Source organism: Gambusia affinis, linkage group LG13, assembly GCF_019740435.1.
Source record: "Gambusia affinis linkage group LG13, SWU_Gaff_1.0, whole genome shotgun sequence".
Lineage (NCBI taxonomy): Eukaryota > Metazoa > Chordata > Actinopteri > Cyprinodontiformes > Poeciliidae > Gambusia > Gambusia affinis.
Genome location: NC_057880.1, coordinates 14,902,054 through 14,915,858, shown reverse-complemented (window position 1 = coordinate 14,915,858; position 13,805 = coordinate 14,902,054). Strand labels below are relative to the sequence as shown.

Below are 13,805 nucleotides of genomic sequence, written 5' to 3'. Positions count from 1 at the left end.
TACACATTTCAAACAGATTTCACAGTCTGGGAGTGACGCATAAAGATTTATGCTCCATTTGCTTTAATCTTTGGTGTTGATTTCTCAAATTGAACATTGCCTGTAAAAAAAATTGTTGCATACAAAACTTTCACAGAAAGATGTTTAAAAGTTAATGGAACATGATATCAACCTGTAGGCATTTGTGTGTTGCAGAACAGATGCCACAGTTGTGACGCAGTCAAAAGATGCTTGCTAGGTGATATTTGAATTTGGATGAACATTATTGCATATTGTCTTGCCAATATATTCCACACTCACTTTCCGTTTCCAAGGTAACCCCACTGTGCAAATCAATCAAATACTACTGGAAAGAGAAGACATTTCTTAACGTCCCCCCCCCACCAACAATCTCTGTGTCATTGTTTGTGCGTGTGCATGCTTCTTGCCCACTCTCTGCCGCAGATAGTTTTTCCTCCCTCCCTCTCATTTTCTATGCCATCTCCAACTCATCCTCTCTCCCCTCTTTTTATCTGCTGGCTCTCTCTCACTCACTCTCTTTTCCCCTCACAACATTCACTTCCTGACAACCACTGCCAAAAGGACTAACAGGCGCAGCATAGCCCCAGATTCCATCCCTGGAGGAGGGCCTAGAAGAAAATAAAAAACCCAGACAAGACAGAAGAGAAAAAAAAAAGTTAAAACTGGAGCCCAGGTGTTTTGACACTTTGGATGTCTGTGTCACTTGCTTGAAGCTTCAGCATTAATGGCAACCAATGGCGAATAAAGGAGGTTGACTGAGGACAGATTTTGTGAGATAGCAGAGGAATATCAACCGATTCAAGCCAAGCTGTCTGCAGCATTAATTTGAAGTTTTAACAACTTATTCACCCCTTTTACCTCTGAAAACTTGCGACTGGATTGAAGCTGATAAAAAGCTACGGAGGAGAGCCGAGGACAACTTTCCTAAACTTGGACAAAGTGTTCAGATTGGGCGTGGCTGCGTTGCTGGCAAGGATCAGGGCAGCCCGACTTGGCTTGGTGGTACGGTTCTGGGCGATGACATACTGCGGTCCCCCAGGATGTTGAGCTTGGATGGCTTGGAGATGATCGCTGTGCTGGTGGTCATGGGTCTCTTCATCAAAGTCCTGGAACAATTTGGGATGTTTGAGCCTGTTGGTGGGGAAGGTAAAAATCTTTTTTTTTTTTCATAGTTATGTCAAATGTTATTAAAGTTACATCAACGCACAACCGAATGCATGAAAGGTTACTTTTATGTGTGCTACCCTTTTCCTCCGGTCCTCAGTTGGCAGCAGTGCTGCCTAAGGGTTCCTGTTACCGGTGGGCCGTGCAACACTCTATCCCTCCCTCTCCTTCCCAAACACACACACAAGTGTGTAACTTTAGCTGTGTGTGTGGACTTTCTCTGCCCCTTGGGTGTGTGCTTTTACCTTTCAATCGATAACACAATGAAAGGAGTGGGTCTGAGTGCTCTGAAGACACACTAGTTTCACTGAGGGAGTGCCAGCGTTACTTTTAGAGCTCACATTATCTCACAAGGTTTATATGGGGCAGAAAAAAAGGAAATACGGCTCTGCTGCAGATCGTAGCTCAACATGTTTCTAGATTGACATAGTGCATATTAAGCAACCTAATTTCATTCATTAGGTTTTTCTATAAAAAAAAAACTTTCTTTGTATCATAAATTGGCATGTTTTACGGTAACAGTAACAAGTTTACTGAAATTTTGAGTCTAGAAGGGACTTATGCTGTTGAGGAACTTTTATTTTATGTTTTCATTTCTTTTTTCTGTGTTATTTTTCATGTCCACATTAATAGCAGGTTGATAAAGCTCTTCCATAAAACTTTGAATTTGGCTCATGTGGATTTGATTTAAATCTGGTTTTATTCTTCTGCTCTTTGTAATTTCTGTACAATAAAACTTATCAGCTGAAGATTGATATACACATCCCTGATTTTCTACATGAAAATATATTTTTCTGCCCAATATTTGTATGACATTAAGTGGAGGACCAGCACTTTTTTTTTTTTTTTTAGCTTTAAACACTGAGCTTAACCATATAATGTTTAATTGCGTTAAACATTGCAGTCACACTTGAAAAAAAGTATTTTATGTCAGCTAAATTTGTAGTTACGTTAGAGCTGACAGGACATTTCCTTTCCCTACCTCAGGAGTTATCACCAAGCTTTGCTACGCCTCTCTTCTCAAAAATGACCTAAGTTTTGCCCTTTCTGCCTTCAATCTGTTCAATATTGTTCACATCTTCTTATCACTGTCTTCACTGTGACAATAGGGCAGATGGGCAATCTTGAGCCTATCGTCTGTTCTCCTACCCTGTCTGCAATATGCTGTCTGGATCCTAAGATGTCTCTTCTAATGACCATTAGCACTAATGCGCTGAACTCCAACTATAGATAATAATTTGAGAGACAGGCTTGCCATATACTAAGATAAAAACAGCAAAGACTGTGACATTTTTTTAGCAGATCATCCTGAAGCCACTTTTCATCCCTGATGCACCCTTTGGACTGACTCCAGCAGTCAAGGTGTGCCAGCAGCTCTGTCATCTAAAAAACAAACAAACTTGGAAACCTAATATCCATGCTTCTGCACTCTACAAGTACTTGTAGGCAGAGGCAATCATACACAGATATACACAAACACATGGAGCTCAATTTACATCATACTTCCATTCTTGAGAGCATTTCAGCGTTTAACATATTTTGATAATATTTTATGAAAATTCCTGCCTTAATGAGAGTATATCTGCGTGTGCCAACTCCTCGGTGAGTACTTAGGCTAATGAAATTTTTTAATGGAGGATCTTTCCATTAAAAAAATGGAAAGATCCTGACTGTAGCATTAGACTCCTCAGAATCACTAAAGGATTTGGAGGCAACCTTTCAGTGTGTGCTATCCACTTGTAAGTATGGCTCCATAATCATTGCTTTGTTCAGATTGAAAGCAACTTATTATGTTGTGTTTTTGCTGTAATGTTTTTATTTATTGACTTCTAAATCAAGTTGTTACTTCCACATGTTTACATTAATCTATATAGTGGCTGCTTCTTTATCTAGACTTCTAATCCTCTTATATTCCTTTGTTTTTAATGCATTTGGTTTTAATATGTTTATGTAATATTTTTGTGATATAAACAATAAAAAGTTGAAAGAAGCTAAAAAAATTTATGTTTTTTGTCATATTTCTTTCTTTTTAAAGACCCATTCTGTGTCATTTTCCAGTGAGTCAGAGCAAGGAAAGTGAGGGGAAAAAAATACATTTCATGCTCATTAATTTAATGAGCTGTGTTGCTGACCCTGCAATAAATAAACAGCATCTAATTTTTCAGAAAAAAAGTAAAGCGAACATTTCCTTTTGAGTGTTTATGACTCACTTTAGTCTCAAAGTTTTACAAGTTACCGACAGATTTTAGCGTAATGGGTATTGACAGGGATGTGCTATTTAGTTTATGAGGTGGATATTGAATGGGTTTGTCTGTGCAGTACTGAGTGGTAGTTCCTTCCCTCTCTTCTTTTTCCATAGCTTTGTTAAACTTTAATGTACCTTACAATACAAAAACAGTGATCATGTATAACTCTGTTATCCTGCTCTTTCTGCGGCTGGTAGGTAGAGATACCTTTATCTATCTCCCAGTGGTTACTAAGCACAGAGCCCCTCAAATCTACTGTTTGTGTGTTGTTTCTTTTAGTCTTTCCATGTTAAATCTTTTGTGAAAGATGTGGCATGTTTCCATGTCCACCACAGCATTTTGTCTTGTCTTTCATCTTGAAGGAAATGAACTTGGCACTGGGCTTTCTGAAGTGGTTAATGCCTGCGACAAGACTGAGGACTGAGGGCTCCTTCATCACTTTTGATACTCTTATGTGTCATATCCATTTTAATGACTTAGCAGCTGGACAAGAGCCACAGCTACAATAACAGTCATCGATCCATTGTCTTTTCTTATTTGGAATCAGGTTGTAGAGGTAAGAGGCCTAGGTTAGAAACTCACACATCCTTCTCTACCACGTGCTGCATTTCTAAGCTAAAAGGAATATTTAGCACCTCCAAAAACATTCTGTCTTTTCCTAGGTCTCCTCCCAGTGGAAAAGGCCAGAAAAACCTTCAGAAGAAGACATATTGATCAAATACTGCCTTAACTGCCTTGTTTAGGTGCAAAGCAGCAGCAGCTCCCTCCAGATGACTGAGCATGTCAGAGTGATCTAAAGTTCAGCTCAGTCACCCTATGGAGAAAAGATTTGACCCTGGTTATGATTCATATCTCATAACCATAGGTAGGGGTTGGAACCTAAACAAACTAATAAATTGAGAGCTTCAGTTTTTGCTCAGCTATTTATTTTTTTCACACAACTGCAGCAAAGGTTGGTCCTAAATGGTTTTGACATGCCAAACTACATTTGGGTTGAATACAATAAATTCCAATTACATACATAGGAGTTACTTTATAATGTAAAAAATTTGAATAAGTTCAAAGGGATGGGAAGATGTTGTCAAAGCGCTGCAGTGCAATGCCTCAACGAATTGGATGACAAAATGGAGCAGGCTGAAAGGATCTTTACTAGATGTCTGGAAGACAAAGCTTAATGTTAGGGTTAGAAAGATGTAGGTATCGTTAAGTGCAGAAGCTTCATGGTTTATGTCCAAATGTGAAAGCAGCTATTGAAGATGTTAGGCAATGATAGAGTGGTATTGCTATAATGCAGAAGAATAAGTGCTGTTAAAATGTTTTGCTGGTCACCAGAGGACCCATTTATGTCTGATTTCATGCACACACCTTTATGTCCATCTGCCCTCTCTGTAATTGCCCTTCAGTTGATAGGCGAGCTAATGGAGAATGGAGTGTGTTTGTGCTCGCAGTAAATTGAGATGGAGCTGTGGTGCTGCACACACTCTATGGGTTCTCAGAATCGTATAGCCTTTAGAGTCTCAACAGGAAAAGAAATGTCAGAGACAGGCTATTATTTCACGGTAATGAATTGTTTAATAAGTCTTCTTTCTGTTGTGTTGCTAAAACAAGGGTGAACAGTATTATTCCTCTTTTAGTGGTTTGTTAGCTGAAGTATGTCAATAATTTAGTAAACTTTATTAAATCAGCAGTGAATGTGAAGGAGTCTGTCCTTGTTGTCCTTGTCTGGGTCTCTTTCCATCCGTGCACCGTTGTTGTTTAGCCAGCTATAGATGAGAGCCTGAGACATAAGGAGGATCACACAGGGGATATCTAATACCTAACTCACCCCTCTCTACCTTATTCCCTCCTCCTTTTGCTTTCCTCTTTTTTGTTCCAGCTGGCACTGCACCTTTGAATTTGATAGTAGCTGTATTCATGTCTTCACGTTAAAAAGACAATTTGTATGTCAGCTACTATGTGGATGAAAGAGAGAAAGACCTAAAGTCGGTGGTTCAGATCATGAGTGAAAAGATAACACTGAATGAAGTAATTCACTCTGTCTTTCTCTTCCTGCCATTCACACCAACAGAGCTTTAAGAAAATGTTTAATTCCCAATAAAAGGTGAAAGAGAATATTGTAAAGCTTTGTTTTAAATCTACATAGGGAGAAAACTGCCTTTATTAGGTGAAACAACACAGCTAAATATGCATTACTTTCTTATTCTTGCCAATCATTACTCCAAAATTATAATGTTGATTAATCTTTTTGGCCCTTTCTGGCACCCTCTTCACCCTCATTATGCTTCCTGAGCAATATTGCTTTTTTTGCCACACTCACACAGCTTAGTGCCCTGCCCATCAACAATTATCTTACAGCTGAGCAACAGCCACCAATGAAGATGGAGCTTCAACATGGAGCGTGGTGATGGGTGGGACATGTTATACACTGAGTGAACATTTTGTTTCATAGTTGATGTAGTAGAAGCCAGAGAAATGGACAAAATGTCATTTTGTTTGTATGACTGTCTTAACCCAAGGAAATGTGTCTGCAGAAATCAGTCTGTTACAAAGTGGAACTAATGTGGCATCTGTTTTGTATGTGTGAGATAGATGCCACATTAGTTCCACTTTGTAACAGACTGATTTTGTATGTGTGAGATGAGAGGTTTTATTCATGCTAACCTAAATTTTAAAATGTGTTTGACAAATTAAGATACGTTTTCTAAAACTTGTTTTCCTGATGTAGTGGTGTTGCAACAACAGCTGCTTTTTAAGACACTGAATGAAAGTGAAATTTATTTGGCTCTCACTCTGAACCTCCTGCTCAGACACTTTTTCCTCTCTGTCTCTTATTGACTTTTTTCATCTGGCTCTTGACTCGAGTCTTGTACCTACATAAAGTATTAACAAGGGCACAGAAGCCTGGGAGCAGGATTTACCAAAATTAATCATTTACGTCAAACAGCGAGGGGATGGATTTATCCTGTCTTACATTTCCAAAGAAAAGCTACAAGTTGCTGCCATTCTGCTGCCAATTTGATCCTCGTTCATGGCTGCATCACAGCAACATTTGGGATAACTTTCTCATTGGCTCGTCTGTTGCTCCAACAAAGTAAACTGTTGTCTGGCTAGAAATGTTGTTGTGATCTTCTGTAAATTAGCTGCTGTAGCAGTAACCTCACATGCAGATCTCTAGTGGAATAATATCTCTGAACAGATGCAGAAATCCCTTAAGAGGGTTGAGCCTCACTGTTAGCTGTAAGAAATATTTGTTTTTATTTTTCCCTTTTTGTGGTATCGATCCATTCAGGATGTTTTCTTGATTTGGCTTCTGGCAGCAAACAGCAGAGAGAGGCATGTTTATACTTTGATGGGAATATGCTTAGAGGCTTGTTGTGAGCAATGCAGATGCAATTTAGACTGAGTACTTTACACCGCTCAGAAACACATGACTCAATGGTAAAAGGACAGGATCTGCTGAATCAAGTATGAAAGTGATTTAACGCACAACTTTTATTATTTGGCCGGATTTATTTTTTATTTTTCCTATCATGCTGTAGAAATAAAACACAGAAGTAAGCATATCTATTCTTTCTGAAGAGCTCTGTGTGTGCAAAGGTGTTGAAAATTGTTAATGGCTCAGGTTCTTTTATTGTCATCACACGGCTAGTCTGGTTCTGACTGGTGCTGAATTTAAATGAAACTTAACAGGACAGAGAGGAGAGGTTGTTGGGTGGAGCCAAAAGTCCTCTTGAACACAGAATTGCGAATTAAATAGTTGGCTTAACACTGACCTCTACAGGTAAAAAAAGGGTAATTACCACAAATAAATTGAGGAAACGTCAGATTATCACTGTGCCAACAAGTCTATTACAAATCAAGTTCAGCTTGGCTGTTGTATTTATTCTTAAATAATTATGAATTTTGTTTATTTTTCTTTTTTAAATTGGATTTAAATTATATTTATTTTTATTTGAGTATAGTATTTTCTATAACTACACAGTTTTGTTTTTCTTATGTTGTAAATTTGCCATTTATGTACATTCTCGTAATCCTATATATATATATATATATATATATATATATATATATATATATATATATATATATATATATATATATATATATATAAAATATATATATATATAAATGTTTTACCTTAGTTTGAATCTGCATGCTTCCACTTAGCTTAAGTATTGTTTAGAGCATCTGAATTAATTAATTTATTTGGTTAGTGAGCTTGTGTTTAAAGGGACACTCTGAAACTGCAACATAGGTTACAGTTGCTTGTTTCCCTTAGTACATTTGTCAAACTCAAGTTCTGACTCCTATAACTCTTTATATGGACATAGACGTCAGTGGGACACATAAATGGGACCTTCAAGACAACAGTTGTGTGCTGAAATATTCTTTTATAAATCAAATGGAAGCAGTTTTTATCTGTATACTGCCATATTAGATCAAAATGAAAGGTTGTTTAATGTTAACTAACTCCTCATCTTCTAATAATTCATATTTTAACAGTTTGTCAATGGGTAGATTTATTGAAACGTTCTGCCACAGCCAGACCTTTGAGGACATTCATGATCTTGACGTGGCTCCAAATTAAAAGGAGTTTGACACCCTCACCTTATTGAACAATATCATGTTTTGCAAATTCATTTAGTATTTTCTCTGGTTATCTTTGTCAGACATTAAGGTTAGTTTGATGACCTGAAGCATTTAAGTGTGACCAAAAAAAACAAGAAGCAAAGACAGAAGAAATCTGCCGGAAAGCAAATACTTGTAGTGTTAATCCAAAACTAAAAAATGTTTAAGATGAACAAAGGGCATTTAAACATTTTAATACAAAAAAGAGCAAGTTTTACCTTTTTTTTATTTTAAGTCTCTAGCAGTTATTGGAGAATAACTTCTGATTTATTATCAACAGTCAGATTTTTATCAGATCACAACATAGCTAATTTAAGACGTTGCCCCACAAAAAAGAATGTTAATATAATTTTCACTTTAGATTATGTTCGTGCATGCAGAATGACATTTATAAATCTGAGTTCCTCCAAAGAGAAAACCTTTTTTATTTTATTTTACCCTTTGTTCATTTGCATTCATTTCTAATTCATGCTGCAAGGACTCGGCCTTGTTACGATCTGTCTGTTTTTTTCTGTCTCACATCACCATATTAAAAATATCTTCAAATGCTAATGGTCCATGCAAATGGATCCCTTATTTCATTTGTCTAATTGAAAACACACTAGCCAATTTTGAGCACCATTTGTCAATGACCTCTTGTGTCTCATTTGCTTGATGCTTTCCCACACATGTACGTTTCCCCCCCGTCTCTTAGACGTTTTAATCAGTTTTGAGAGAAATAATTGTCCAGGTAGATGACTAAATATGGAGGCATTTCAATTAGGAGATGTGTCTGGCTTCGGGCAAACTACTCCTCGCGGAGACTAATCAACTAAGACTGATTAACCTAACATTTTATTACCGCCTCAGAGAGAGCTTGTGTGTGGGTGTGTGTGTGTGTGTGTGTCCATGTGTCAACATCTACTGTCGATTAAAATTCAGGCAAGTGAATGTCCAACATTATTTTTGGTACAGAGCTTCTCTTGGGGATTCTTTAAGCCATCATTTTCTCAAGCAGATGAGCCGTAAACAGTTTGGGCTAAAATAAGCTCAGTGACTTTTGCATTTGGAATGGAGCTGCCCTAACAGACCTGTTGGAGGTGGCAAGAGCATCATGGGTGAGTCGGGGTTGGTGAGAATGGACATCTGAGAAGGTTTTCTGGTAAGCTCACCACTGGCCTGCTAATTATATCACACAGTCTCTCGGTTTCCAAGTAAATTGGAGCAGTGCTTTCAGTCAACTGGCAACAGACTGCACAGACCTCATGCTGGATTAGCAGTGAAAGTGACAGCTGTCATATGGGGAGCTGGATGGAGATTCGTTTATTTACCCAACTTTCACAACCATCTGTATTTCCAATCACAGATATTTTGTTAGTTCTGTGTGTCTCCATTTCATATAAAGCAGATTAATGAGGGTTGGTTTTAAATTCAATTGAATAAGGTGTTTGTCTTATTTAAACCTCTGTTTAGCTCAAACATTTGAGTTAATTGGACACAAACATATTCATGTATTTCACAAAATAGATGGCATCACAAAGATAGAACATTATGTGGAAATATTGAACAAATATCTCAAGATATCAGCCAGGAAGTTAAAGCTCAGGCACAAGTTGATCTTTGAAATGGAAGATGATTTTAAACATAGTATTGAATTACCTCCAAAGAATCTTAAAGACAAACTTAGTGTTCTGCTGTGGCCGTCACAAAGCAAAGGATCTCAATTGAAGAAAACATTTGTTTGTTTAGCTTTTCTTAGATTTTTTTGTAACAAAAGTTTGCTAGTTGAAGTTTAAAGGTTAGTTAGTGCCTTACTGCATTCCTGGTACCATATAGTTTGAGCACATATTTAGCAGTGAATGGAAAGTTTACTACTTTCAAACTATTATTGTTCAAATTTGTTGAGTCTGTGTGATTTGTAGCCCCGGTTTTCTGTGATTAGTTGACAAGAGTGGCTCCTGTCAACTAAGGACAGGAGCCACTCAGAGATTGTAATCTCTGGCTAAAATCTGCTGTATCTGCTCAATCACCTTATCTGTCATCTCTAACCAACCAGCTCATTCTTGTTTGACATCAGGAAACCCTCCCACATGACTGCATAAATTTTATTTTATGATAAACAAAATCCAGGGCATTGTTCCTCTATGCAAATCAAACATACCATTATAGTTTTGCTTGTTTAAAACCAGTTTTTAGTTTTTCTTTTAAATTTTTTAAGACTGATAATGTCCGCGACACAGATGTGAAAGCAGCATCTTCTTTCCCATCTGAAAGGTTCAGCTCTGTGCAGCATTGCGTATGCAGTACATGTTGCCCAGCTTTCACCTCCAGGCTGTCTGCGTGTGCACATGTGTCGATTTTACACTCAGGGGATATTGCCACATCTGCGAGTTTGCCCACAGTAGCTACTGCGTCAGATGCTTTGGATTTCTGTCGTCACTGTTTTACTCTCGTCCTTTTCCTAATCTTTGTATTTTTCCTTATTCAAAAATCTCCATTATAGTTTCTTTTTCCTGCTTTTCTCATCACTGCTGTTATGTTCACCTCTGACTGTTGCATCTTGTCTCTCCTGTCCAAATGTTTCTTCTTGTCTCTTTCCTTAATTCGCTGCCTCGTTATTCTTTTGTTTTCTCCCATGTTTCCAGCCTCACACTACCTTGTTTCACCTCTTCAATTGCAAGTAGTACTCACCACCATTGCCTCTTCTTAAATTTATCATCCTTTTCTTCCTTCCTCTTTCACTCATCCCCATCACTGACCCAATTAAGCTCGAGAGGGACACAGAGAGTAGCGGAGTGACGAAGCCGAGGCACAGAGTAGAGAGAGTTTCAGAGTCAGAATCTGGAAAATCAGAGAGTCTGAAAACAATTGCCACCAACCTGTCAGGACCCACACAGTGAACGGTCCAAACTTCACCTGGAAGCTAAACAACCTCTGTCAGGCTGCTGGAGGCGGAGGAGGGAGTCCACATCCCCACCGGCTTTTTCTTTCTGCTCTGGAAGAAGAAACGAGGAGAATAATAATCTATTTTCAGTGAAAAATAAAGAGGGTGGGAATCCGTGCGGAGTTAGGATGGCTGGACACGGCACGTAGAGGAGGACTGAGAAACAAGGACAGCACATTCCTTTTTGGAAACTATTTGTGGGGGGGGGGGAGGTGTCCGAAGGTGGTCTTCTCCCCCCGCAAGGCAAGAGTAAGATTTGTGTGGACAGGAGAGCAAAGGAGGAAAGGATGCATCTGTTCTTCCGAGACAAGTGGGAGGTGGAGGGGCTGCAGACTGTGGGCATCCTCCTGGTGGTCTGCAGCTCCCTCAAACTGATGCACTTTCTGGGGCTTATCGACATCTCTGTGGCAGGTAAGGGAAGTGTTTAAGAAGGAGCAGAAAGCCTCGTGTTAGTCAAAATATTTAATGAGGTGATGGGACAGTGGGGAAACACTCTCAGCTGGCAGGAGGCAAGAATGCTGAGTGTGTGTCTGTGTGTGTGTGTCTATTTCTTTAGAGGTAAACATGACGTCTTGTCAGACCAATTTCCCACACTCATTCTGTGCCGCTAATGTGTGGCTGGATGGTATTGGAACATCTTCTATGAGAAGACTCTTTCTAGAAAACAACAAAATCTGGGTATTACTTTGTACCTTTAATCTAAGTGATTTTATACCTATGATGGAGTTACTTTTTAGTTCACTATGATACAAATATGCATTGGAAGTTCTCAGATTTGTTTACACAATAGAAAACTACAATTTACTCTGGATTTCTGAATGAATTTTTATCAATGCCTATTAAGAAAAGCTGTGTGTTATTTATAAAGTTATAATAATATAGCAGTTATGATTAGTAGTAGTGGTAGCAGTCAGCAGAATTTTAGTATAACCTTTAATTATTCAAAATTATAGGTTAGTAAAAATTATTTTCAAATTATTTAATTATTTCAATTTTGTTTGAGTCCAAGGGCTAATCTCTTTACCCCATCATTTATTTATTTATTTATTTATTTATTTATTTATTTATTTATTTATTTATTTATTTATTTATTTATTTATTTATTTATTTATTTATTTATTTATTTATTATCACAACATCTATTCATTATCTAAACATACTTATCCTACCAGGGTTGCAGGTATTATTACTACTATATTTTATTAAAGTAAAAGACAATTCCAGTAGCCAAATGAGTTTACAATGTTTTTTTTTTCTAGGAACTAGTAATAATACTAATATTTGGAGAAAATAAATAAATAAATGCCATCTCTGTTATTTATTTATAAATAAATTAATAAATAACAGATCCAAAGAGGTCTTGATTGCATGTCCCTATGTTATAAATATCTGGGAAGATCATGCTGAACTGAAAATGTGAATTCAGGCAATGTGTCTTAGCCAGAGTGCCACCAGGACACAAGACACAGCTTGCATGGCAGACTAAGGGCTTTCTGGTTGGAAGACTTGAGCATTTATCCAAAAATATCTTTTAAAAACATCTACAACTCAAAATTTCTTTGCTTTCTTGATTCTCTGTATTGTTTTCTGTTTTCTGTCTGGGTTTCTTTAAATTTTGTTGAGTTAAAAATATAAATAAATAGTCTTCATAGACTTCACACTTGAATCTTTTGTGGTTTGGTTTAATTATCCTGATACATCTTGGGTCTAGAAACACAATATTTGTTTAAAATCTAGTATTGCCACCTCCAAGAATGAAAAGGTGCCAAGATTACCCTCACTATCAAACCCAGTAGCATTACAAACAAAAAGCATAAGAAGAAAAACTTCTTTCATTTTACTTTGACTTGGAGCAGAATAAAATAATTTCAGGCGTCATCGTCAGAAAATGAAATGACATCAAAGGTAACTCAGCACACATTCATCATGGTACTTTGGCAGCAAAAGAAATCAGACAGGAAAGACTGACAGAAAGAAAGACAGACAGAGGAGGAGGAGAGTAAGCTATGATGCTCTGAAAGAGGCTTTGATGATAATCGCAAGTATTTTAGGCTCAGTGCACCATGCAGAGTCAGCAGAGGCACAAAACCCATGAAACAAAAGTGTTTTTTGTTATTAGTCTATTTCAAAGCTTCAGAAAGATCACTGTTGCATTAACCAATGCGTAAAAATCTTCATTGTGATATTCTTTCATCTTTTCCTTGTTCCAGCCTGCTGATTATAAGGTTATAGATTAGTTTTCTATATTTATAATCATTAGCATTCATAAACTCCTTCAACTTACCTCTGAGGAACGCTGATTAATTTTTAAAGTCTCTGCTATTGATTTCTGTGACATGGTCTGTTTTTGGCTCCATGTAGAGAAAGATAAATTGCTTACCTGTATGAACAGCTTAAGGCACCAGGGTAGTTGGATAGATGAGTCTGCCAGACATTGGACAATGTGCTCTGCCTACTTTGTTTGCAAATAATGCCACAACCACAGGTGAAGAAAGTGACAGTCCCTGGGGCTGCATGCTACAGAAAGACAATAGGATGACACATCATAGAGGCTGTAGTTTGGTTTATTTTCACACCAAATGTCCTGTACTGCTCAAACCATTGGCTGGTCTTGGAAAAACACCAAAGTCCTTGTGCGTATGGAAACTAAGATGCAGTAGTCAGTAGCTGGGCTTTGTGTGTAAAATTAAGTCCATGTTTTGCTGCTTTCTCCAGCAAACTTTTTGACGTTTGTTTGAGATTATTGTTAGGAAGTTTGAAATAGTTTTTGTCTAGATACTACCCATGGTTATTTCAGTACAACTGAAATAATGTGTTTTTGG

The 13,805-nt window shown here is 37.6% G+C and overlaps 1 protein-coding gene across 10 annotated transcripts in view; it reads left to right on the top strand.

The window, feature by feature from the left end:
- LOC122842291 (Kv channel-interacting protein 2) overlaps positions 1-13,805 on the top strand; it is a 105,018-nt gene that overhangs the window by 81,497 nt on the left and 9,716 nt on the right. The window contains exon 1 of one of the 10 annotated variants that reach the window (XM_044136040.1): positions 339-1,167. The exons of 8 other annotated variants lie outside the window; for them this stretch is intronic. In XM_044136040.1, the coding sequence (XP_043991975.1) occupies positions 1,062-1,167 (106 nt within the window). In that variant the 5' untranslated portion in view covers positions 339-1,061. Of the gene's footprint in view, positions 1-338; positions 1,168-11,259; positions 11,395-13,805 lie in introns of those variants that run through there. One more of the 10 variants, XM_044136039.1, reaches the window with a different exon arrangement.